Below are 24,699 nucleotides of genomic sequence, written 5' to 3' on the forward strand. Positions count from 1 at the left end.
TGTTGCTGTCATTGGTAGAGCTCTTCAGAGTAGTGGCAGCTGACCTTTCTCCCAGACTTGGGGAAAAAGGAAGCTGAGTTCAGTAGTCCTCATCACAGCGTTTCTACTGTGCAGGCTGAGCCTGTCTGCGCTGACCTCCATCCATCCTGATCAACACCTCTGTATGTGAAATCAATTTTAGATTTGGCATATTTGGATACCTGTATATCACCAGTTCTCCTGCTCTCACACTGCTAAATAATTTTGAAAAATGTGAGACATTCTAATTAGACCGTAAAAAATAAAGCTAAGCTGTAAGCACTAAAAAGCAATCAATCACAAATCTAATGTTTGTGTCAATAAAGTCACAAATGATAGATCATGTGAGAGGAAGACATTATCTGATTAAGGCAGATAAACATACAGTATAGTTATAATAATATGTATTACACTGTACATAGACTGCAGTTTATTTGGCAAAATACTTCTGTTTAGATCATGAAACAGGCCCTGCTCCTGCTTGTGTGAGCTGTGTGGAAAAATAACACTGTGCACCTGAATGGAAAGAATAAGGCTCTGAGTCTGGAAGCGCTGCACAGATAATGCACGTTTTCCTGGAGGTGTTAAGTTGGTCTAATGGTCTAATACTAGTTATAGTTTCTCCAAAGTGTAAACCAGTTGCGCCGTCCTGTGGACAAGCTTTTTCCTGGGAATTTTACACAGGTACAGTTACCATTTTATTTAGGCACAGTTGTCTCATTGCTTGATTTTAATTTGTTTCCCAGGAAATACAGGTTTTGCTCTTATTTTACAATCACCTTCAGCCTGATTTGCTCTCAAGGATGCTCATATGTGCTTGTTTTTTTTTCTTTTTTTTTTTTACCCTTTCGCGATGTGGATCCGAGTATCCTTATGGGTTTGATTTTTGTGTTAATGTGTGCGAGACAGCATTTTCACTCATTGATGTTTGCCAAAACCTGACCTTCTGATCGACTGTGCCGGTCAAACTTCAGCCATATTTTAAGTTAATCACATGCTGAGATTCACAAAGGAGTGGTTCAGTGTCAGTTGGCATACAGACAGAAAATTTAAAATAGGCAGAAAGCTGGACTGGAGTCAAGAATTCCTGATTTTTATAAATTTACATTTTAATAATCTCTATACACAAATCCTCCCCAGCTCCTAAATGCTCATGGAAGGGAAGGAGACCCAAAACACAGCATTTCAATGCAGCTTTGCAGTGTGACCTGACTGATGATGTGGGTGGAACTAATGAAACATAAACTGTTATCGAGGTCTTCAAATACAGTAGATCAACCATAGCAGATACAAATATTAAAATGATAAGAAAAGTAATTAAGAAATGGGATTATCTCCCTTGGTTTTATAATCTATAGAGAAACCAGTATTAACCTAGTAGTTAAATATGTTTTGGATTTTTGTCTGAAGATTGTATCAGGTGGACCATTATGACACGAGTCTCTTTGTGTTTAATTTGTTTTTTGTTAGAAGCACTTCTTTCTCCCCATCTCCCACTAGCACACAGTACTCATAGTTAAGATTGGATTTGTGACATAAAGAGCATCTTAGATTTTTTCAAACCATGTGATTATTATAGCACGAGATTAATAGTGTTAAAGAACATAAAAACACAAGAAAGGTTATAAACGAGAGGAGGCAGAGCCCTCCAGCCGTCTCTTGAAGGCCAGGGAATCAGCTTCAGGACCATGGCTGTGTTGTGTGTGTGTGCCATACAAAGGTTGTTCACAACCCTTTGAATAAAGAGTTTGAAGATGTATGGAAGATACCCAACCATAAATGTTGAAGCCAATACTCTGGCTTTGCCTAACATATGTACTATACATATAATGTGTGTGGCCTAACTCTGGCCTGTAAAGTAGTTAACTGAAACTAAAATGTAGTCATTTTGGTCCATACATCTACATTAAAATAACAGAAGTGAATGAACTTGATTTGTCCTTTGTATTTGTAGCAGAACCCCGCTGGCTTAAGTCTTCTAAACTGTGTCTGGATGTCTCTCTGCTAGCTGGCCTTCGGAGGAGTTTCCGTCTGAGTCGCAAGGACCGGCAAAATGCAGAGGCCAGGCTGCCCGATCCCAGCGAGCCGGAGTTCCTCACCTATGAAGAGGTTACACGGTACCAGCAGAAGCCTAATGAGAGGCCCAGGCTTGTTGTGCTCATTGGTAAGCCAGTAGGCCCACTGTTATTTCCACGTTACTGATATCATTACTGGAAACAGGAGAGGTGTGGGGATTTCACTTCAGGGAAAGTAATTCTGTTGCTTTCAACAACATGTAGAAGGTCAATGACAGAAGTGTATCACGAAGGTTAATAGTAGAGGTCTCTAGTCTGTAAACTGCACACAATCACTGCCTGAGAGGATTGGTTAATGCAGGTTCAGCTGACAGTTTGTGAGATTCTTGGTGACTTTGCTCTGTAGTTCAGGACTTCACCCTCCTGGATGGAGCTGTTAAACTTTTAATTTCTGAAGGAGCTTTGAGAGCAGAGCTGCAGAAGTTTTTTTTTAATGATACAGAATATGGATGGTTATATAGTGTTATCACACAATACCTTTTCCACAGCTTTCAAGTTAAAAGAATAAAAGATGTGCAGTAGAAACATAGCAAATTGGGACAGTAATCTATAAGTATAAGGCAGGATCTACAGGTGTAGTCTGTGCAGCTGAAGATAAAGTGCAGTTCTCATCTTTATGGAAAGACGCATACTGTATACCTGAGCACCTACTGAAGACATGTTGATCTGTGCCTGTAATACTGCAGGGTCTTTGGGAGCTCGGATCAATGAGCTGAAGCAGAAGGTCATTGCAGAGAACCCTCAGCGCTATGGAGTAGCAGTTCCACGTGAGTCATGCTGTGGCCTTGTTTCAGAGAGAAAGCACATGCTGAGAGAGTTGTATAACACAGTGAAGCATGAGCACAGGAGACCTGAGCCTCCTGTGTTCAGCTCATTACTGCTGCTGATCGCCCTCATAACACTTCTACCACAAGGAAAGGTAATAATAAAAACAGATACTGCAAGCCCCTCTTTTGTAAGTATCAGTGTGGACAGAACTATTACTTAGAAACAGTTTATTATGTAATGCAACATTATAATCCCTTAATCATGATGATCAAATCTTACAATTTCTATGAGACCTGAATGTTTCGTTCCATGTATTATTACACAGCAATAGTAATAACAATGACGTTACTATTCATAACTAACATGAAATATTAACGAATATTAAGCCGCATTCATAAATATCAATAAAAACCTGAGATGTACTGGTAATAAGTTATTCATTTTTAATAATTAATCATTCTTTTATTAAGCATACCTACAAAAACAGTGGTAATTGTCATTTAAAGTAGCAATTTTAATTTAGAGAATACTGGGAGCATATCTGCTTTCTACTGCTGTTTAAAATGCTGCATGTCCAGATTATAAGAATAAAAACTGAACGAGGAGTTTTGGAGATGTGATACTTCTTTGTGAAGGCTGCATCAATAAGCTATTCACAAAAATGTTATATAGAAACCTTTTCCCAAAGAACAGCTGCACATTAAAATGAATGTTACTAGACGATTGATTTTATCTATACACCATATGAAATATATGTGTTTTTGACAGTTTTTACATACGCAATGAATTAACTTTCAATAACAGCAGTAGCAATAAGTCTGCCTGTAGAAATCCATTGAAAACTTCTATAACAGCAGTCTTCAGTTCAATTGGTTCAAGTGGTCTTCTGGGTTTTGGTCCACCCACATTCTCTGTTCCATAGTTGGTCTACTTATATAATTAGCTGCATAAATATAATACTTCTCCTTCAGGACTTTTTACAGGTAATTGTCCCTACTGTATAATGAAGTGAATGCCTTGTGTAATTTACTTAAAGGAAACGTGAAAGGATTATGTGAACATTCCTGTATATTTGTTTTTAGAAAATGATTAGGTTTAATCATTTAATTGACTAATCAGGCTGGCAAAAAACACCCTTCTTGAATTGTATTTGAAACACCTGGTCGAGATTTTTAAAACAATTGTATAAATCTCTTGGTTTTTGAGATATCAGAACCATTTTGTGTCTTGAGCTAAAAAATACCATATGTTCCAAGCAAAACTGAAAATCAAGTTTATGTAAAACTTTTTAATTTAAAAGCATTTTAAATTAAAATCAACATTTTAATTAAAATCAACATGCTGCATATGCTAATATCCAATATTTACTGTCCATATTGTCTACTCAGGTCAACTAGTAAACATTTCCAGCATGTTTCCTTTTCTAATTAAATTCACAGTGGGCAGCTTGATCATCACGTCTCAGGGACGGCTGCTTCAACAGCAGACCCTCTTGGCTTTGTGTGAAAAAATGTCCTTAGAATGGAAACTTACCATGTGTGTATACAACGTGACTAACCGTTCATCACAGTAAGATGCTTAGTGATATTTGAAAAGTACAAAAGAGTTTTGTACCCATGTGAGAGAAGAGATTAAAGATTAGGGGCTGACGTTGTCACTCGTGCTGACTTGATTGATGGAGACAGTGTGAAAGGAGGAGGTGGGAGTTTAGCTTGTTTCTGGATGATTCTGTCTGGCTCAGTGGCACTGCAGTAAACAGAATGCACTTTCAACCTCTGTTGAATTGCCAGCAATAAAGCAAAAGAAGGTCGCCTTGCAGCCCTGGGGTCCTGGGTTCGAATCCTGGGGTACTGCAGTATCTGCATGTTTGCATGTTCCTCCCTTGTTAGCATGGGTTTCCTCCCACAGTCCAAGACATGCTGGTGTGTTAATTGGCTTCTGTAGGAATTGGCCCTGGGGTGAGTGTGTGTGTGTGTGTGTGTGTGTGTGTCTGTGTGTGTCCTGTGAGGCAGTGGCGTCCCATCCAGGGTCTGCCCTCCCTAGTGCCCGTTGCTAACCAGGTTAGACTCCAGTTCCTCCATGACGCTGAATTGGATGAAACTGTTAGAAAATTGATTTTCAGTTAGTGTCCAGAAATGTGAAAACTGTTGGTCAGTAAAAATGCTGGTCAAACTGAGATGGTTTCAGCTATGTGAGAGTTTCAGGGATTTAAATCCACTTCTTACTTCACTCTCCTCCTGCAACATCAGGCTGTTTAGCACAACAGGGAAATTACCTGTAGTGTGCACAATTGAAGCAAACATTGCTATTTGCACTGGACTGTGACAAAATGTTTAAGATTGAAAAGAAATCGCAAGCTTTAAGAAAAGGTTTCAGAAAACATAATGTAATATAATATAGTTTAGGTATAGCCTGAACAACAGTAGCAGTACACAATTTAGCTCACTCCAGTTATACTCCAAACACAATCTGAAGAAAATGACTGCACCAGCAATATGAATAGACCCCTGGCAAATGGCCTTGGCAATAAATGAACAAATCCAGAATTCCCCTGAAGCAGTAGCTGAGGGTCTCTTTAGTTGTCAGTGTTAGGAAGAAAATGTTTTCTAGTACTGAGTTGTTCCGGATTGCGGCTGTCTCCAGTCTTTTTTTTTTGTTCTATTGGGTAAATGTGCTTATTGTCTGTATGTAAGCAATGATTTCTAAATAGTTTTAAACTACATTTCAATTGCCTTCTATATTGAGTGACCCATGTGCCATATTTACTGTGTTGAAGTAAGGGATGAAAGCAAGACTTCCGCAGTACAGCGTTGTGAATAAAGCAGCAGGTGTCTTTAATGTGCTGCATAAAAAGTGTCACGACACAGAGCACCAAATGGAACAAACACAAACACAGCAGTGTCCGTTAACTTAGCCTTGGGCATCCTACAGGGGCTGACATCAAAAGGCTGATATTTTCATATCCTCGGCGCAGAGCTGCAAAACATTCGGTTGGGAGAGATTGTTGTGGAGTTTTGGAACAGCCTGCTGTGCAAGGGGAGTCTTGATTCCATCCCTGCTGGTGTTGCGGGAAAGCTGCACTGTAATGCACTCAGCAGTTCAGCTAGTGCTCGTGTCGAAGAAACCTGCCTGAGCTCTTCCTCTCTTGTCTGAGACCCTGACCCCCATTGTCCAGTACCTGCAGTCACTAAAGGAGCCCCTGGCCTTGCATTTCCAGATACCACAAGACCCAAAAAAAGCCACGAGAAAGAAGGCGTGGAGTATCACTTTGTCTCCAAGCAGATGTTTGAAGCAGACGCTCAGAATAACAAGTGGGTTTGATCAATTAATCCCGTTAGGTATGCTTGCATGAAGAAGCAAAGCATCCATCGGTTCTGCACAGCATTATCTCCAGAGACCTGGGGATTATTTCAGTTTCAGCCTGTCATGTTTGTAGTACTAGAATTTAAAACCCTGTTGCCTCTGGCAGACTCCCTCCCACAACAAATGAAGGAAAAAAAATCCCATTCATCCTTGTTTCTCCTCCTGGCTACTCTGCTTTGTTATCCCTACATTATGTCTGACCACATTTTCACAACCATCTCCCATTGTGTTGAGGGTAACAGCACATGCTACATGCTTCTTTGGAGAGCAAAGGAAAACGTGTGTTTTGATTACCAGGCCAATTATGAATTGTGAAAACAGAGTGCTTTTAGTAAAGTAAAAGGCATTATTCAGTTGTCACGGCACAATGCCTTATTTCATGACTATCTTGGTGCAAATAGTGCCACCCGTACCGTATATACATCCTGTCCTGTATATGGGGGACCCCTCAGTAATAAGATTTATTAAGATGATAGTAATTACTATAGGGATTGATAGACCTCTGGTAAGTCCTGCAAGGTTTTGATGTGTCGTGTGTTTTGGTTTAAAATATTCTGAATTTCAAACCCAGAATCTTCACCACTGCAGCTCCTGTGCTCACAGCCTGTGTTGTGTTTGCACGGTCAGATTGCAGCTCACTGGAGCGCCTTTGTCATCAATTATGGTTTGTCTACTGAAAGACGTTATGTAAAAAAATTTAAAAAAAAGCATAATCAATCATGAATCAAGTTTTACAGCTCAAGAAAAACAACTATTCTGTGATAAATGGCTCCCTTTGAAAGGAGGCTCAGATTTTTTCCCACACATGCGAATGGTTTTGTGAGTCACACACGGATAACCAGGAATAGGAGCTTTCATGTCTTTCATGTCTTTCATGTTTTTTTCATCCTGTTGTTCAAAAAATACAAAACTCCAAATACAGTTTAGGAAATGTAAGACAACAGAATTGCGACTTAATTGTCTTCTTCCGACCAAAGCAAATTCTTTTTGTTTTCCTTAAGACAGAAAAGATGGAGCACGCATGCAGTACTAGCACATACAATTTTATTATGATATAACTCATACACACAGAAGGAGCCCATCTGACAAGTGTTCATCATTTCAGTGCTAACTCTGTATCGGGCTAGCCTGAGCAGACTCTTGTTCGCAGTTGCCCTCCACAAATCCAAGGATCAGCTTGCGTCTTGCTATCATTCCTGTATTTGTTCAGGTTCATCGAGCATGGGGAGTATAAGGAGAACCAGTACGGAACCAGCCTGGAGGCCATTCGGTCTGTTCAAGCGAAGAACAAACTTTGTCTGGTGGATGTACAGCCAGAGGTAAGGAACCTCTCCCAGACAGAAATTGGCAGCAGGGTGAAGACCGCCCCGGGAAATTTTATTCTGAAAACTCAGACCTGGAAGGGGCCTTTAACGTGATTTGGGTTCCACCTGGAGGGCAGGCATTGCAGGGGTTGCAAGGTTGAATCTGAGCTATGTCATTGTCATAGGTAACTGGGGCTTCCAGTTTTCGTTTGTGAGTTGACCCAGCACTGGATTTAGACATTGACCTGATATCCTGTGCTTTGCTGTACAACAGTACCCTTTGTGGCTTGACAGCACCTGTGGTACTGTCAGTGAGAGTTGCATCTGCTCTAAGCCTTTGAGCATTCATTTTGGCAGACGAGAACTTGTTGTCATCTTTGATCTATGCTATCTAGTATGAGGGTTTCAGTAGAGAGTTGGGTGGATTAGGAATACTACAAATTACTTAATTTTATTGCTGGATCAGCAGAGAAAACTTGAGGTCTAGAATGCAAAACTGTGTAAGGGTCATTTGTTGTATTCTGTTGTTTACCGTCTTACCCAAGGGTACTTAAATAATTGTGTCATTGTCTCATCCTCTTATGCTCACCTCACAGCGATCTCTCTTACTAATGCTCCACTCAGATCATCAACTGTTTGGAATTACAGAATGATTCACTAGGGTATTGTATGCTAATAAAGAACAAATGTCTTGACTTGAGATGTTCCACAGGGATAACATTGACATAAACAAAGGCATTTACCATCTTCAGTGTCTGTTTCTGCACGGAGAATTAATCTGCATCGTCATTATCTGCATAATCCTGGAGTGAAATGAAATACAATACACAATATCTGCAGTGTTTTGAAAAGATAGAATTGTAGTTTTCTGATTTGTGGGTTTGGGGTAACATGGCGAAACAGTGGTCAGCATTGCTGCCATGCAACCCTGGGTTCAATTCCTGGGGTACAATTCTCGTGGAGTTTGTCTGTTTCCCCTTTGTTCATGTGGGTTTCCTCTGGGTGCTCCAGTTTCCTCCCACAGGCCAATGGCATGCTGGTAGGTTAATTGGCTTCTGGGAAAATTGGTCCTGGTGGGAGTGTGTGCGTGTCTGTTTTTGTGTGTGTGGACTGACGTCCCATCCAGACTGTATGCTGCCTTGTTGCCCTTTGCTTGCCAGGATAGGCTCCGGCTCTCCCATGACCCGAACTGGATGATGCGGTAATTAAACAGATGGGTGGATTTGTTGTTTCTAGTCAAGGATCAAAACCAGAACTATTTGACAGGGTAGCAGTTGTGCTGCCCCTTAGCTGAAAATGACATTTCTGGCTGATATTTCATTGTTTTCTAATCAGGTGCCGTTTGATAAAGCTAACTCCTGCTCTCCCTGTTCTCTCTTTTTCTCTGTCTGGTCCTCTCACACACTCTCGTGTCCCACAGGCACTGAGGAGCCTGCGCACGCCAGAGTTCAAACCCTACGTGATCTCCGTCAAGCCGCGCATCCCAGAGAGCCGCCACCGCCGGAGTGCAACCTCCCCAGGGGCTGGGGAACACGGCAGGATCACGGTAAGGGACCTGAACCCAGTCTCGAATTCTCACATCTGCTTGATGCCTGGCTAATGATGTAAACTAACAGAAGTTCTGGACAAGGTCAAATTCTAATCTCGCACACCTGCTCTCCTGTGTATAAATACTCGCTAGTTACCCCCAACTCTGCAGACCCCCTCCCTCCACCCCAGCTACACTCTTGCAGCTGCCTCCCTTCCTTCTCTTTCCCTCCCTGCCTTCTCTTTCCAACTTCCACTTTCTTAGACAACGTTTTGTACTGGGTGCAATAGTGCCCAAGTGATAAAGCACGAAACTAGTGCAATATGTATTGTACAAACCTCGGAGGAACCCCTGAGGTTCTACTAGTTGAATGGGGAGCTCCTACTGTTCTGGTAAGTGAGTGTATCAAACATCTGGAGGCTCGTTTACCTCATCTAGCTGTCACACAGCACCGTGCTTGTGCCCGCCTGGTTAGTTCTTAGTGCCATGTCCCTTTGACAATCGTATTGACCCCCTTAGGATGAAGACCTGCAGGAGATGCGACAGTCAGCCATCCTGATTGACCAGCAGTACGGCCATCTGGTGGACAGAGTGCTCATCAAGGAGGACACGCAGAGTGCCTGCGCCGAGCTCAAGTCCATCCTGGAGAGGCTGGAGCGGGAGGCCTTCTGGGTGCCAGTCAGCTGGGTGCGGACCTAGCCAGCTGCTCCTAGGGATCCCATTGACTCTGTACAGGAGGCCCCCTGGGCCTCATCTCTGACTGGTGCTGTGAAGCTGGGAGCAGTACGCATGCTGTAGCCCTATTAGAGACCAGCTGCAAGAGTGACCTCTGGGTAACTGGAGGGGAAACGTCACTTTGAATGATGATGGAAAGCTTGAGTAACAACATGGAGAGACCATTCAGACATCCAGATATGCACTCCTGCACCTCCTAGCTCACCTCAAAAAGAGGTGGCAGATCTACGCACTCCAGGCCTAATATACAGTATGTCCAGGTTTCCACACATCTGGACTTATATGGGATCTGAGATATAAACACCTTTTCTTCAGCAGAAGCCAAATCAAACTGGTCTGAAAATGGATTTGTCTGCTTAGGCATGTGAACTGAAACTGCTGATCGACAGGAATATACTGTACTCTCCTCCACACAGCCTCTTTACAATCCCAGGTCTGTTCACTTTGGCTGAAGTGTTATCTGTAGAGTAAAAAGAAGGACAGAGGACCTCGACTGGACCTAGACCAGGCAGAACGGATCTTCCTTAACTGCTGTCTCTTGCAGTGGTGTAGCCAGAGTCTGATGTTAAAACAGAAAAAAGGGGATGATACTTATTTTCATCAGGTTTCATTGTCCCTATTGAAATGTGTTTTTATATCAGGACGGTTGGAAAAAGCCATAAAGTGTTTCCTGCTTTTTAAGTGCAAAAACAAGAAATAACAGTGGCTTATTTTAACAATCCAAACAACAATTACTAAACCCCAGTTAGAGGCCCACACTTGATTGTGTCCAATTTTGAGTTTGATGAATCTGCTGCAAGGGATTAATTAACCTCAGAACAACCACATATCGATTTTTAAACTAATTTTTTAAAGTATCCCGAAAAAATTAGGTTCATTCATGAAAAATGAAATCTCATCTGGAACAAAACTGCACAGTTTGTTTGGAGTTTGTACTCTGTTCTTTGGGTGTAGAATCTGTGATCCGACCGGGTGAGTGAATGACTTTTTCTGTACATCAGGTGACTACTGGGCATAATGAGAAACTGCTCCCCCCAGCCGAAAGCAGACCCCACTGCAGCAATGCTCATGCCAACACTCAGAGGATGAAGATAATGCATCCTGTCATCTGCCTTTTCTACCTCTGTAAACCCCACAGTAAAGAGAGGACCTTTCCCAAGAATTCAAAATCAAAGGCACTGACAGTCCACCTAGTGGACTTCTTCAGAATGAACAGTGTAACATTAACCATGGGACACAAGTGAAGACTACAGGGAATAACCTAGGAGAGGAGGCACTTCTTCACTCAAAGGAATCTGGCAGTATGGAACCCAGCCATTTTGTTGAAGCTGATACAATGGCTTATTTCAAACTGGATGGGACGCTCAAATCAGTTCGCTGCTTAACAACCTTATGGGTTAGATGGGCTGATGAAATATTTGATTCCTCTTTTCATAACCTTTCTTATGTTCTTATTACAACTGCAATAGTGAGAGTGCTGGATAATAGATAGATGAAGCTGTCACTGATAACCAGGCAGCTTTGTGTTGAGAAGCAAGATGATACCAGACTGGTTTAAGTTTGTCACGTCCTGGTGGCACTAAGCCAATAGTACGCCAAGGTCTGTTGGATATTGTTCACAGCTGGCTAATGGCATCATCATCTTCATCTTTTATGGTGACTTTCATAAGGTGGACAGGAAAATTTCCTTTGAGACAGAAAGCTGTTTGACTGCTCCTGTAGTTGCATGCAGGCCTTGCCAAAACTGCAACTGGGAATTTATTCTTATTCTGTATCTCTTGGGGAAAGGTGTGACATAATGCGTTGGCCAAACTGCACTTGTCTTCACCCTAATAACTTTAAATAAAAAAAACTCTGAACCAGATTTCCAGCAACATTCCCAGTGGGAAATAGATTGAGGTCAGTTCTCAGTGTGAATTTTTATATATCTTACTGACAAGCTCTAAAAGAGAACCATAGCCCATACATTTGTCTTTAATCTAATAAAGAGGACTTTGTGCAGACAGAATAGAGAAGTATATAGCAGAAATTATATTTATTTCAAGGGAAGTTACCAATTTATTTGTTTTTTTATCAGAAGATTCACCTGGGAATTGAACCCACAACCTTCCAGTTATGAGTCCAGAACCATAAACTTTATGCCATAAAAATAACATTATAGTTTTACGAAGAAAAACTTATCCCAGGTTCAGGGGATAGTGATAGAGCAAGGGAATTTAGGATAGAGAATAGGGGATGTGTCTTTGTACAAAGAATCACTTAGCTTTTAGTTTACCGACCAATCAGAGTGAGAAAAACGGACTCCACTTGTTTTCTTGTTTGTGTATGTATCTCATTCACAGAACAATCTCAGACCTCTAGAATCATGACTTCAGAAATGCTGGATTACTAATTGCAATACGAATGTGGATCTTGCAGCCTGGGTAGGATCCCAGACTGGGGCACCTTCTCAGTGGAGTTTGTATGGTCTCCTTGTGTCTGTGTGGATTTTCTCCAGGTGCCCCAGTTTCTTTGTACCTCCAAAAGATACACTAGATTATCTTGTGTCTGTAATTTATCAACATGGGTATGCCCAGTGATAGACTGGTGTCCTGTCCAGGGTGTGGACCTGCCATGTGCCCAGTGATAGACTGGTGTCTTGTCCAGGGTGTGGTTCTGGCATGTACCCTATACTCTCATGTGACCTTTGCTGGGAATAAGCAGGTTTCTGATAATGGATGGGTAACAGGACTGAATGAAAGATAAATAATTGCTTTCGGATTAAAGACGTGCAGTAGTGTGGATCCTGGTTGCATCAGTAGTCCTCATGTGACATCCGTGCTAGTCTGCTATTAACACAAGATCCTCAACCATGTGGTGCTTCCTTACCTCCGGGACATTCAGGGTAAAAATGGAACAAGCTACCCAGTGAACAGGGAAAAACACACACATTACTTCTGTTTAGCCATATGAAATGATGGTAAAAATGCAATGGAAAACTGTGTAGGTAAGCCATTTTCTGACTTGATACCACAGGGTCCCCTGTCATTTACTGTATATGGATTTCTAGATGTGTGGAGACTGTTGACTAGGGTTCATGATGTCCAGTGGCAACTCAGGGGCTCATTCATGCAGATAAAAATCCCCTATACCCAAACCCATGATTGATGGGGATAAGGAAAACAAAAATACAGAGAACTCAGAAAAACAGACCCTGATTATTGCATTGTTAAAAAGGAATAACATTTAAATAACCAGAACTAACAAATCACTAAGTCAGCACGCTGGCCAAGACCTCCCTTTAGGGTTTCACCAGTGCTAACACTGGCCTGTGTGAGGATTCTAGCTGTTTTCCACCCTGGATGATGACTCATTACCTCTGCTTCCTCAGATACACTACCTGCTGAAGACCAAATTCTCCTTTAACAAAATCTGGAGGCATTAATTTCACAATCAGGCATGTGTACCATATAGCTCTCAAGCCATCAGGGGGTAACTTAATCTGAATAGTTACTGTATATCCCAGATATTTGATCTTTAGGAAAAAAAACAACTTTTTGGAAAGTGAAAAAAGATGCAAAAGGCAAAATACTGAGAGACCTTTCTATAAAGGCAAACATGAAGAAGCTGTACAACTATTAGCCCATACTATAATTGTAATCTGAGCTAAAGATCAGATCTCGCTTTCTTGTAAATCAGATATGCCAATCCTCTTCCAGAATAGGTTTTCTCTTCTCGTCTTTATACAGTGATAAATCTTGGCCAGCAGGGGTCTCGGTCATCACAAGCTTATCAGTGGAATTCTACTCGTTCCCCTTACAGTATATTAGTACTATACAACCTAGTCTGCCACATTGTATGAATGCGTTTTGATGTGGCTACTGGATGCCTGATCTTCAAGCTTACCCTGTGTTGTAAAAAAATAAGACCTGAAAGAAAATGTTTTAGTAAACCTGTACTGTAGCTTGTAAAATGATCTTCCATGTGGGACTTGTAAAGTGATTGTGAGAACAGCTGTAGTAAAATATCAGTGGCATAAAATTTTCACAACAGTGATGTTTTGCTTTTCTGTATTCCCAGATTAGTTTTCCATTCGTACTATTTCTAATAATTATTATTGTAAATACCCACTAAATCACGAGGAAACAGAACTTTTTGGTGCCTCTTAAGAGAAATAAGGAAAGAGTGAAGATATTATGTTGTGAAACAATTGGTTATTCTGTATAATTATACAGAATTACTGTAAAAATATGATTATGTAATATCATTTAATACGAATAAATCTACCCTTTTTTCTTCAAAACCAATTAAATTCTTCAGAACACTTTCTAGAGCCGCCTGGCAGTTCTGATGTCAGTATATTCAGTCAATACAGTATTTTTCTTTAAAATATTATGTTTACGTATTGCTCATCCCTTTTTACAGGAGTAGGACTGTAAATTAAAGCTGAATTTTCTCTGTACTTCAGATACCACACCTTGAACAGCTTTTCATCAGGATTTCCTGAAGATGAACAAACCATACATGCTGTACATATTGACATTGTCTGTACTCCCATTAGTGAAATAACAGAGGAAAACAGACAGTCCAAGGAGAGTTTCATTTCCTCTTGAACCATAAACCATTTGTTTCTCTCATTATATCAATAGCATTGTATTTTCTCTCTGTATAATCTTCTTTTTTCTCCTACCGTGACCACCTCTGGGATTGATAACGACATTTTCCCTGCAGGGAAACCGCTCAGTAACCAGGTTGAAACTGGGCTCCTTTCCCCAGGCAACCCAATCAACATTTATTTATCAAATGCACAACAATACAGCATGCAGCAGTAGTTGCTGTCAATTAAATTTCTTTAAAACAGTTGTCCATGCGTTGGCTGGGAATCGAACCCGGGTCAACTGCTTGGAAGGTAGCTTTGCTTACCACTATACCACCAATGCGCACCCTGAAATAAAATGTTTTTCTTAACCCAGGCTACCACTTCCCTTCTCGCCGGAGGGTTTTTGCACAGGAGGCAGTAAGTGGAATCATACCATACAGGTGCAGATTCTCCCTCAGCTTTGGGATCTGTGAGCTCTAGAATACCATACCCTTCAGGGGAGGGAGAGCAAACCCTTCTCCCTCTCCCCGATTCACATTTAACCAGAAACCATTATTTAATTGGAAGCAGTTGTTTCCCCTGTTTTCAGCAAACCTACGTGGCTGATCCTGTTTGGCCAGGGTATCCAATCACCCATCTCAGCGCCTCTGACACAGCAGTTTGTCTTCCCCCTATTCTATCGGGTTTTCCTTGTTACTTTTTCTGAAATTTAAGCAGGCTAATAAAAAGATGTAAGGGTGGTAGGTCCTACAGCATCAAAATTATTTTCTATTTTAGAAATATTTGAATTGTCAGTTATTTGACTTCTTGTTTCTTCCTCTCAGTGGGCACAACAGTTCTCTGTAAATTTGACATTTTGTAAAAGCTTACTGAACATCCTGGTGAAGTGGCTGGCATGTTTGAGAGCACAGCACGATATTTCTTGTTTCCTGAACTGCAGCACCTTTAGCAATCACAAAGACAGCATGAAGAAGCAGGCAGACTTCAAAGTGGGATCACGAGATGTGCCATACAGCATTCTTGGAAAAATGGAATGGAAAGAGGCAGAACAGGGTGTGTGAGCAAGGAAAAACCTAGTAAACCCCCCCCCCCCACACACACACACACACACACACACACTTCTACAGGGTATCATTCAGGAAGTGGGAGGAGGGACTAGATTTTGGGGTCACTACAGTTGCAGGTTTGTGTCCACAATGGAGTAAAAAACTAATGGCAATATAGGTCCCAATATTTCAGTCCTCCCTCTAGTTAACAGTATGTGTATCCTTTGCACAATAATTTTATTAAATAACTTCCCAGGCTCCCCTTCAGTCACACAAGCAAGCAATCTGCTACTGACATCTAGTGTTCCTTTAACAAATATCACCTTGCTGACTTTATAGTGGGAGGACATGTTATCTCGATAAAAAGCACAGCTGTCGCTACGCTGCACAGATACCAGCTGAATATCCACACAATATAGGGCTGGGGGCTAGAGTATGCGTGTGCGTATCTCTGTACAAATCTTCATGCTTTAAAAAATTGGAAGACAGTTTGTGTTGCTCAGAAAAGACATTTATTACTTCATGCCATCATTCATAAAGATAACTGCGGTAACAAACTCTTTAAACACATACAGCATATTACTCTCCAAGACAGGCATGTGCTCCTAGCTTGGCCTCGGGCTGTGTTTAGCCATGCAGAACAGACTTGTCTCACAGGGTCTGGACTGCCACTCAGTCTGAGTGTTTGAGGAAAGGATCCCCTCTGGCCTCTCCTGGGTCTGTTCCTGATCTAAGGGTACCAGGTCTGGCAATTTCATACCTTAACTTTCATGTTTCAGCTAAAGTAATCATGAATGACTTGACATCCAGAGGACCGGACCCAGGAGAGTCACTGAAACCTCCCACTGTGTTCCGTTCAGTAACATCTTCTCTTTAAAGACACAAACAGGTGGCTACACTGCATCTATTATACAACAACAATTCACCAGCATTGTATCACCCCTTTGCTATTGTTATCCATCTTCCATTCAAATATCTCCAGGTATCTTTGCTATTTACTCTACCAAGTCTGTATCGTTTTGGACATTTTTAGAAAATTAAATTTTACAATACCTTTTGGACACTTAGCAGTTAACTTAAGAACAGAGGTGTCCTTCCATTTCACGGTTAAACAATGGCTGGATGTAAATTCTACCTATCAAAACCCTGCAAGACCAACACTTCAGTAAAACTCAGAAAAAGACCAGAGATCTGACCTTCAGGAGAAAAAATAAATTATGATTACAAAGAAACGCCTTTGACTAGCCCCATTGATCTAGAAAAACAATTTAATCGAAGTCTCTTTTCCCTTCAGAAGCCTGCACCAGCAATTCTGTCGCATAAGGAAAACTGTGTCTAATTAATCTGAAAGGTTTGTTTATGCATTCTGTCACGGCGCAGAGGTGGATAGGAATAGCTAAGCATTCACAAAAGGTGTTGATCTGTTCACTACACCCTTTTGGACAACAGAGCGCAAAGGGTTTGAATATTTTAATGGTGTGAGAAGTTCTCTTGCATAAGATGCAGTATTTGCGATGTTCTCCCGTTTCCTTCTTCCTCCACTGGGCTGCAATGTGGAGGCATGGTGGAGGTCAGTGGGGTTTCTGCCCTGGATGCTGGAGGTCTCAGTGGGGAAGAGGGGGCTGGACCTGGCTGAGATGCTGCTGTCCCGGTTACAGGATGACGCAGGGGGGCCGGCTTTTGGTGATTTTCTCTACCGGCTCCCCATCGTGCGCCCTCTGCACCGCGTTCATGATCTGAATAGAAAGGGACAACAGCCAGACACCATCCCAGTAAATCTCGAGACATGACCCTGACTACACCAAATTCACACACTGCTCAGACCGAGCTCATGACTAAGCAGGGGTTCACTCCAGAGTTTGTTCCAACATAATTTCAGAAGTCATCTTAAATTTAGGTACAGTGCCCTCCACAAGTACTGGGACAGTGAAGTGAAAATTGCTATTTTTGCTTTATACTCAAGCAATTTGGATTTTAGATGGGTAATTACCCACGTCCTTGATAACAGGCCTTTGGTGCATTTTTTGTCTAAATTCAGTCTCTCCAAGAACAAATGAATACATGCATGATGTCACAGCTGGATTTCCAGATACGATTCTCACTTCATCTCCAATAGTCATTTGTTATGTTTTTAATACCACTTAGTATCTAACCATTTAGCTTTTCTCATCCAGCATCACATACTCTAGTTTAAAGACCAGCCAATTCTTAATTTCATGCTGTTTGAACATCTCATCTCCAGTTTGTAACAATTTTCTACAAGAGATCTGGCAAACTTTCAGACGTGGTGGTATACAGAGCATGTTCTTCATTAGCTACTTCAGATCTACCACAATGTTAAAGGCATTTTGTATCCCGAAGCCCAGAATAACAATACTTACGTCATCCTCATAAGGGAAGCCACTGGTTTCCAGCTTGGAGAACACCAGCTGCTCATTGATTTCAATCTCAAAGCTGCCTACAACAGCAAAATGCAGTTCAAATGACTCAGAGACTATGTAAGAACACACCTACATTGTTATACTTCTGCTGGAATTCAAATACAGTTGCTCAAAGAAATATATTTATTTCAAGTTGCAAACACCATAATCTGACACCCTGTTGTCTAGATGCTGGCCGAACTTCAGTCATGTCAAAAGACGTTAGAATGCAGAATCAAGATTGACACTGGCCAGACACTCCAGCCCAAAGATCCCGATGTGAGTTATGTGCTATTTAAAAATGGACTCTTCGTCATATTCAAAGTGCATAACCTGCAAATTATGCCTTTGCAAGTTAATAAAGGTATTGTTCTCACTGAATTCAAGTCCGTTTTTTTGCCGAATCAGTATTCTGTGAATGTAACTTGTCATCCTTAAGAATGCATACAACTTATTTTTGTATGTATCTAACAAAAAAGTAGGCATGCTTTGCATAACACAATAAAATTAGAATATTCTACATGGATTAATTCAAAATAGATTAAGAGAGACCCGTTAGGATTTCAAAGATTCATTGCCTGTAAACAGTTATACAATAATGACACATTTACAGTATAGTTATTTTTCTATAGAAGGAAATAGGACTACAACATATAAATAATTCTTACTTTTACACAAAAATCAGGTTTGGGGCCATTAAATGATAAAGATCATTACCATCTCTGACTACTTTGCCCAGTAAGGAAAAACCCACCTGTTAAGACTGAGCCTTTAGATTCTTTAGACCTGCTACATACAGAATTCTTGACTTTTTGTTTATCCCAAACTATACTATGTGTGTTTTGCATTATTTTGAATCGTGCAGAAAAGTTTTGAATGCAATTTGCCATGAATGGAAAAAGTAGGGCAAACAAAAAACTATGCCTCATCTGCCTATTACCAATGTACTAATTCCAGTATGGGAAAAACTGACACATTGCTGATCCACTCCATGTGGTTGGTCACACAGAAAGAACAGAAGTGTTATTACCTTGCACTCTGGTTTCATCAGAGCTCAGAGACTAAGCAAGTTTGGGAACTACACTGACGATAAAGAGCCACTTTAATGATTTAAGATCAAAATGGAATTAAAAAAGCTGCTACATAACCTTGAACTTCAGAAATGATACCTGTGAAGCAGTAGCTGCAGATTTTGTGTGCAATATAATACTTTCTCATACATCTGTTCCAAAAGTTGTACTAGTTGTATTTTCAAAAAAGAAGAACCGCACACCTCAACTAGTTGTAAAGGGGATGCCCCCCAAAAATGAGCAAAAGCTGTCTGATGAGCTTACCGCCCACTCTCTCTGCTCCATAAATATTTTGCATTAGAGTGCCAGAACCTGTCAATGCTGTGGCACACCCAAGCCTTCCTCGGGACATTAATGAGCTCTAGTTGTTTATCTCATAGTTTGCGCATCAGTAATTGCTTGGGTTACCTGCAGCTCACCAGTGTTTCGTCCCTTGGGGAGTCTTCTGCTCTCAGCCTGCTTCGAGCTCCAGAAATCTAGATGAGCTCAGGCCCTATGGGACTCTTATTAGATCTGTGACAGGTTTAGCATACTATGCCGGCATGCCTCTTTCTCTTGCTACTCTGTGATCATTGGAGTGCTGGGTGTTTATTCAAATGTAATGCAAACAAAACCCTAAAGGAAGTAAGAGATGTTACCTGTTCTTCCAACGAAGCTAGACACCTCCGCATCAGGAAACTCGCCGGTCACCACCCGCGCTAGCTCCTGATAGCGGGGCTCGTAGCCTCATGAGCCACTGAGAGAGACAGGCGGGGGGAGAGAGGGAAGAAACATGTATCCTGTGAGTGTCTGCCAAACTACAGAATGACATTCAACTCCACAGTGCCGTTGCTGGCAGCTTCTCTAGGATAGAGACCTGCCGCTTGGGTCTGTAGACTCAGAAGTTTGAAATGGACAGTGGGCAGAGAAACCGAAAACATGCTGAATGCTCTAATGGCACTATCATAGTCTAGCTGGTACAAATTAAGGATAAACTGACTGAGGTGATACAAGCATGGGTTACAGAACACTACTCACAGACAGCATAAACAGTAATAAACAATAAACAACAAGCATAAATATGCTCAGAAACAGTGTTTCTTAGTTTTTTCCGTCCCAGAGTACACTCACAGGGCAGCATGGCGACACAGTGGGTAGCACTGGGTTCAATTCCTGACCTGGAATGCTATCTGTGTGGGGTGTGCATGTTGTTTATTCCCCCCGTGTTCTCGCAGGTTTCCTCCGGGTGCTCCGGTGTCCTCCCACAGTCCAAAGACATGCTGGTGGGTTGATGGGCTTTTGAGAAAATTAGCCCTGGTATCAGTGTGTGTGCCCTCCAACCAGGGTGTACCCTGCTTTGTGCCCGTTGCTTGCCAGGATAGACTCCAGCTCCCCCACATCCCTGAACTGGATGACGCTTTCATTATCAACTATTTTTCAGCACCATGCCAACGCCACACACAAACAAGATTCATTGGGCCTCTTCAAAGAGGATCAAAGTGCAGTCATCTTATCCCGGCAGCAATCGATGACAGCAAAAGCACTGTCTTTTCCTGCTCTTCACTTATAAAACAAATTGAAAAGACGTTACAGTTGAGTTCTTCATCAGAACAAGCAAGACTGATGATACTGTTATGATTGTAAGTACCCTGTAAGACATTATTGATCCCGAAGGGAAATTGATGAATTTCTGATGACTACTTCATTGCTCTTGCACTATAACAAAACAATACATATAAGAGCTTGTAACATTTTACAAGACCAACAGATTGTGCAAAAGGAATAAGGAATTATCGCTTTGTAGAGTAAGTGACTGGAATATAATTATTGTACCTCAAAGACTGTATATGGGATACTGGGATATTAGTACTACCCATCTAAAACAACTTCTACAAAAAATGTAATTTCCCTTATCGAGTCAGTTTTCTTTCTGTTGATATTAGCTATTGACTTGTACTACAGCTGTTAGAAAACAATTGCATCACTTCCAACCAATCCCTCTTTAATAACAGGTTACAGAATCACACAGACGCCATTTTGGCTCCGCTGTTCGGAGCCGCAATGGCGATCGAGTCCGAACGACCCCTATATTAACACGGCCAGTACTCTAGTTCACCTGCACAGCATGTAAAATGTCAATTCCTAGTCTTATTTTTAAACTCAAGATTGAACGAAACTCACTTTTGAAGCTGAAACAAAAATATCAAAGATAGCAAACCGGTGTGAGGTACGTAGTCACGAAAAAGATATACAGAAGCTGCTGCATGCAGACAAAGCAGGAAAGCATGGGTGGCAATATAATATAAAACCCTCTCTTGACAGTTAAACACTGAGAAACCAGACATGTGAGATACAGTACATTATCTGAATACCTTTAACCGCAATTGGAATTCATTTGCCCGTATCCCCTAGACGTTGTCTACGAGATGGTAAACATTTAACACGACCAAATCGCAGGTTTAGCTAGTTACCTTGTCTCACTACTGATTATTACCCTGAAATGCCATTTCGCCTTTCTGTCTGCTCCTGCCGGAATGGAAATTAAGTATAAAGTCGCTCACCAATATTCGACTCGGATTCGCACGCCCATTCTGCCTTCTCTCCTGCAGCGCAGACCTGCTTGCCGTCTCTTTCTTCCTGGTTGGGGTTGTGAAGGAACCCGAGCTGCACACAAACAAGCCCGTCAGTCCAGCTCCCTGGCGCCCCCTGCCGTTGCTCTCTGAGCGCTGTCCACCGGGGACGATTCCGCGTGAACATGCAGTATGGTTATGATGATGTAGTTCAAGCAGGGAGCTGCGTCAGCATGCACAGGCTGGAAAGGGGCAAGTAAAGGTTTATCCCCCGCTGAAACGAGACGAAAAGAAACACGACGTCTCGGCTGTGGAGCCTTCTTCGAGTGTCCAAGAATCAAGGAATTGTTATGATGAATACAGACTCTGATTTCGCATTTAGCAAGGAATACAGTTAATGTTACTAGTGAAGAAGAACCTGTTCAGGTGACTGAATGTATCAAAATGGGCGGGGGGAGTTTTGTATGATTCCACAAAATACTGAAAATATATTTTAACGGAGAAATCCATTTTAATGGTATTGTCTCACAACTTTTTCCATTTTCTTCGCCCTTGAACAGCCTCGTAAAATGCATGTTCGTTTACTACAATTCGTGTATTTTGTAGAGCGAAAACTATGAAAAAGATCCACCTCACTGGCACTCCTACCACCAGCTCGCACAAAGACTGCACTTCGTATAGCCTAGAAATAAAAATACCACTAATATATAACTATATTTTTGTCCATTTATATTGGATGGCTAGAAGTGTCACGGAAAAGTATTATCTATTTCTTGGTTTAAACTAATTTAATACTGTGGCACATCACCAAGCATAAAATGCAGCAGACACCAACACAACACAGTTCATGAGGCATTTCTAGCGAATTGAACCAGAGCCTCTGCAGAGGGCTGACATTTACACCACAGGCACTGACGAACGGACCAGGAAAGTGTGGACAACCCCACTCGTTCTAATTGGTCTAATTGGTAGTGTTTACTGATAATAAAAAAAAGTATAAAGATACTTCGTTATCTACTGAGTGAAGATACAGGTGGGATTTCACATCTCACTTTGCATTCTGCACTCTTTATTTGCTATGAGCAAATTTTAAATGTTCCTACACAGTAAAAGCAAGTGCATGAAGCTCTTCGTGATGTAATACAAATAGTAAGCGTCTAATTGATGAAAGACCGCTAGAGGGGGCTCTTGTGCTATCTGTGGAGAGCTCAGTCCGCACATTTAACCTCTGTGGTAGCTGAGTGGTGGATGAAATTCAAGTCTAAGTGAAGATGTGGAAAGAGCACCTCAGCCATATTCCACTGATAGCCTGCTGTTCATCATCCATCACAAGACTGACAAGCAACATTTTCAGGAAGGAAAGAGCTACAATTATTGGGCTGTTCTACTGTGATTCCATCCTGTCCCTATACAGGATGTCATTATGAAGCATTAAAGAATGCAGAAGAAAACAAGCTATTTGAATGATGAAATGCAAACAGTGACAGGGCTGCCTTTTCCTTGGAAAATTGCATTGCATCTCAGCTAGCGTTTACAAGCAGTTAGGTTCCACACACTGTCTGGGTCTGTTGTTTTGTTTCCTTCATCGAAAAGGATTCTAATTTCTTTATGACAGCTTTTCTGCTAAACATACAAGGTGTCAGCGATCAGTTTCAACTTTGTCCCATATTCTTGAGAAACATCTTGGGAACTAATCTCTGATTATCTCCTACAAATTTACTCGTTACAGCCTGAGCCCAGCTTACCTCTATCATGGAAATCAAAGTCATCTAAACGTCCCTGCTGTTTCACTTCTGATAAAGGCTTCTTCCTTGTGGCCCATAGAAGCCCACCACCATATACACTATATGGTTTATACACTAACCCATGACTTAGTAAAAGTTCTAGTACAGACCATTTGAAATAGTGTAACTGACCGATTTCCTCTTAGCATCTCAGAGCTTGTGGCCCAAGTTTCAAGATGCAGAAGAGTCTGCGTGCGTTGGTTTGTGCTCGGCTTAAATCGGAAATCCACAAAGAAAATAAAGCTGTGCTCAGACCTTGACACCCTCTGCCACACCTAAGAAATAACCCGACAAAACCGAGGAAATGAGAGCTTCAGTTAAGTGCCTCTGATTTCATGGAATATGGGACCAAGAATATCCCCACCCCCATTTCCAGTCCTGAAGCATTGCTGTGAGAATCCAGTGAAAAGGGATATTGTATGTTTTCAAAGGAGAAGGCAGAACTCACTCTCTTGGAGTGCCGAGCCGTCTTGGAGGCTGGGCTCAGGGTACAGAGAGCAGCCTTGTGTGTGGAGAAGTGAAGTCGATGCTTTGTCTTTTCACACTTTTCACCCGGTCCTGTATCTTCTCCCCTCTCCATCTGTTTCTCCCTCTTTCTGCTTATCTTACTACAAGGCCCCATGAGACCAGAGCATGAACTTCATCCTCCTCCCGGGAAAGAGGCCCCACACACACACTTTGACAAGGGACAAGTGTACTTCCTATCTGGTGGGCTCTTTGGACAGAGATGAAGAACTATGCATGTGGCTGTGTAGAGAGTTATTTATTACCCCCAGCTTGCCTGGGGAATTCTGCACTGTTTTGGTGCTATGAGCCAATCTGACTGCTGAATCTCTTTATCTGATTTTGGAACGTTCTTCTGGCTCAGCTGTGGTGTGACTTTCAAATTATCCAGTGCAAACATAATTTTCTTGTGGACAGTTGTCTTCATGCTGTATCGTAGAGCATCATGCAACACAAGGACAGTGTAAATCTATAGTATCTATCCAGCAACAAAGCCTGCTGTGGCTAGCTGCCACAAGTAGTTTCTCTAATGAGATTTGTAAAACTGAAAGGTGTGATGATTCCTGCTGAAAATTAACTTCTAGACCAGAATTCTGCTGAAAATTCTACTAAAATTCCCCATATTCCCACAACATAAACTTCTCCCACTCGAGAGACTGGGCAACATACTGTAGATCCAACAAATAACAGCAAATTAATGCCAGATCTATGTTCAAATGAATGTTTTATAAGTTATTTTCTTTCTGGCGAACAACCCATGACTAGTCACAGGAGAAAATAGGCCCTTTAAGTGTAAAAGCTGTATATAGAATTTGGGTCATTGATTATTTTGATGACAATTATTTTTGCTTTTATAGAATATTATCAGTTTCTCCAACCACTAACCTGAAAACATCTGTGCTAGAAAACATTTAGGAATCTGCATTTTAATGCCTCAATTATCCTTGACCTGCAGA

General features: G+C 41.5%; 2 protein-coding genes across 6 annotated transcripts in view; one reads left to right on the forward strand and one right to left on the reverse strand.

The window, feature by feature from the left end:
* The window catches only part of LOC148638528 (MAGUK p55 subfamily member 3-like), a 42,661-nt gene extending 28,579 nt beyond the window's left edge, over nt 1-14,082 (forward strand). For 3 of the 5 annotated variants that reach the window (XM_088623096.1, XM_088623094.1, XM_088623097.1), the window contains 6 exons: nt 2,027-2,182; nt 2,780-2,860; nt 6,079-6,172; nt 7,435-7,543; nt 8,949-9,074; nt 9,576-14,082. In XM_088623096.1, the coding sequence (XP_088479222.1) occupies nt 2,027-2,182; nt 2,780-2,860; nt 6,079-6,172; nt 7,435-7,543; nt 8,949-9,074; nt 9,576-9,755 (746 nt within the window). In that variant the 3' untranslated portion in view covers nt 9,756-14,082. Of the gene's footprint in view, nt 1-636; nt 703-2,026; nt 2,183-2,779; nt 2,861-6,078; nt 6,173-7,434; nt 7,544-8,948; nt 9,075-9,575 lie in introns of all 5 variants that reach the window. The other 2 variants (XM_088623093.1, XR_015931000.1) reach the window with 2 other exon arrangements.
* A 1,823-nt stretch (nt 14,083-15,905) lies between these two features.
* mien1 (migration and invasion enhancer 1) lies at nt 15,906-21,605 on the reverse strand. The gene is made up of 4 exons (XM_088623098.1): nt 21,447-21,605; nt 19,545-19,642; nt 17,798-17,874; nt 15,906-17,152 (listed from the first exon to the last, which is right to left on the reverse strand). Exons 1-4 carry the CDS (start codon nt 21,473-21,475, stop codon nt 17,069-17,071), a joined length of 288 nt encoding a protein of 95 aa, XP_088479224.1. The 5' UTR covers nt 21,476-21,605; the 3' UTR covers nt 15,906-17,068.
* Nucleotides 21,606-24,699: the final 3,094 nt, after the last annotated feature.

This window comes from Lepisosteus platostomus, chromosome 28 (genome assembly GCF_059453375.1).
Source record: "Lepisosteus platostomus isolate fLepPlt1 chromosome 28, fLepPlt1.hap1, whole genome shotgun sequence".
Lineage (NCBI taxonomy): Eukaryota > Metazoa > Chordata > Actinopteri > Semionotiformes > Lepisosteidae > Lepisosteus > Lepisosteus platostomus.